At 64.5% G+C, this 857-nt stretch overlaps 1 protein-coding gene across 1 annotated transcript in view; it reads left to right on the plus strand.

Annotated features, from left to right (window-relative positions):
• The window catches only part of SIX4 (SIX homeobox 4), an 8,597-nt gene that overhangs the window by 1,669 nt on the left and 6,071 nt on the right, over positions 1-857 (plus strand). Inside the window, exon 2 of the mRNA XM_019473008.1 lies at positions 4-710. Within this exon, the coding sequence (XP_019328553.1) occupies positions 4-710 (707 nt within the window). The remainder of the gene's footprint in view (positions 1-3; positions 711-857) is intronic.

Raw genomic sequence — 857 nt, forward strand, 5'->3', positions numbered from 1 at the left:
CAGGCTCCGCCGCCGCGGAGGAGGGAGCCGCGGACCAGGTACTGCTCCACACGGAACTCCTGGCCAGGAATCACCACGCTGCCTCCTCTCCCTCCTCCTCCTCTTCTTCTTCTTCTTCTTCCTCCTCCTCCTCGCAGACCCCCCTGGCTTTCGCAGACCCCCCTGGCTTTCTCCCCGGACCACGTCGCCTGCGTCTGCGAGGCGCTGCAGCAAGGTGGGAACCTGGACCGCCTGGCCAGGTTCCTGTGGTCTTTGCCCCCGAGCGATCTGCTACGTGGCAACGAGAGCCTGATGAAAGCCCGGGCGCTGGTGGCTTTCCACCAGGGCATCTACGCCGAGCTCTACAGCATCCTGGAGAGCCACAACTTCGACTCCTCCAACCACCCGCTCCTGCAGGAGCTCTGGTACAAGGCTCGCTACACCGAGGCGGAGCGAGCCCGGGGCAGACCCCTGGGGGCGGTGGACAAGTACAGGCTGCGGAGGAAATACCCTCTGCCCAGGACGATCTGGGACGGCGAGGAGACGGTCTACTGCTTCAAAGAGAAGTCCCGCAACGCGCTGAAGGAGCTCTACAAGCAGAACCGGTACCCCTCGCCGGCCGAGAAGCGCAACCTGGCCAAGATCACCGGGCTGTCCCTCACCCAGGTCAGCAACTGGTTCAAGAACCGCAGGCAGCGGGACCGCAACCCTTCGGAGACCCAGTCCAAAAGGTGAGGGCAAACTTTCCTCCCCGCCCCCTCTCCCGCCTGCCTGCCTTCTCTCCCGGCTCTTTCTTCCCTTGCAAACATGGCGCTTACCTTCGGTGCGCCTCGTCCTTCCCTCCTTCCCCCTCCCCGCTCCCTCGCTCCCAACACACA

The sequence above is a fragment of the Aptenodytes forsteri genome, unplaced genomic scaffold (genome assembly GCF_000699145.1).
Source record: "Aptenodytes forsteri isolate BGI_AS27 unplaced genomic scaffold, ASM69914v1 Scaffold410, whole genome shotgun sequence".
In the NCBI taxonomy this organism is placed as follows: Eukaryota; Metazoa; Chordata; class Aves; order Sphenisciformes; family Spheniscidae; genus Aptenodytes; species Aptenodytes forsteri.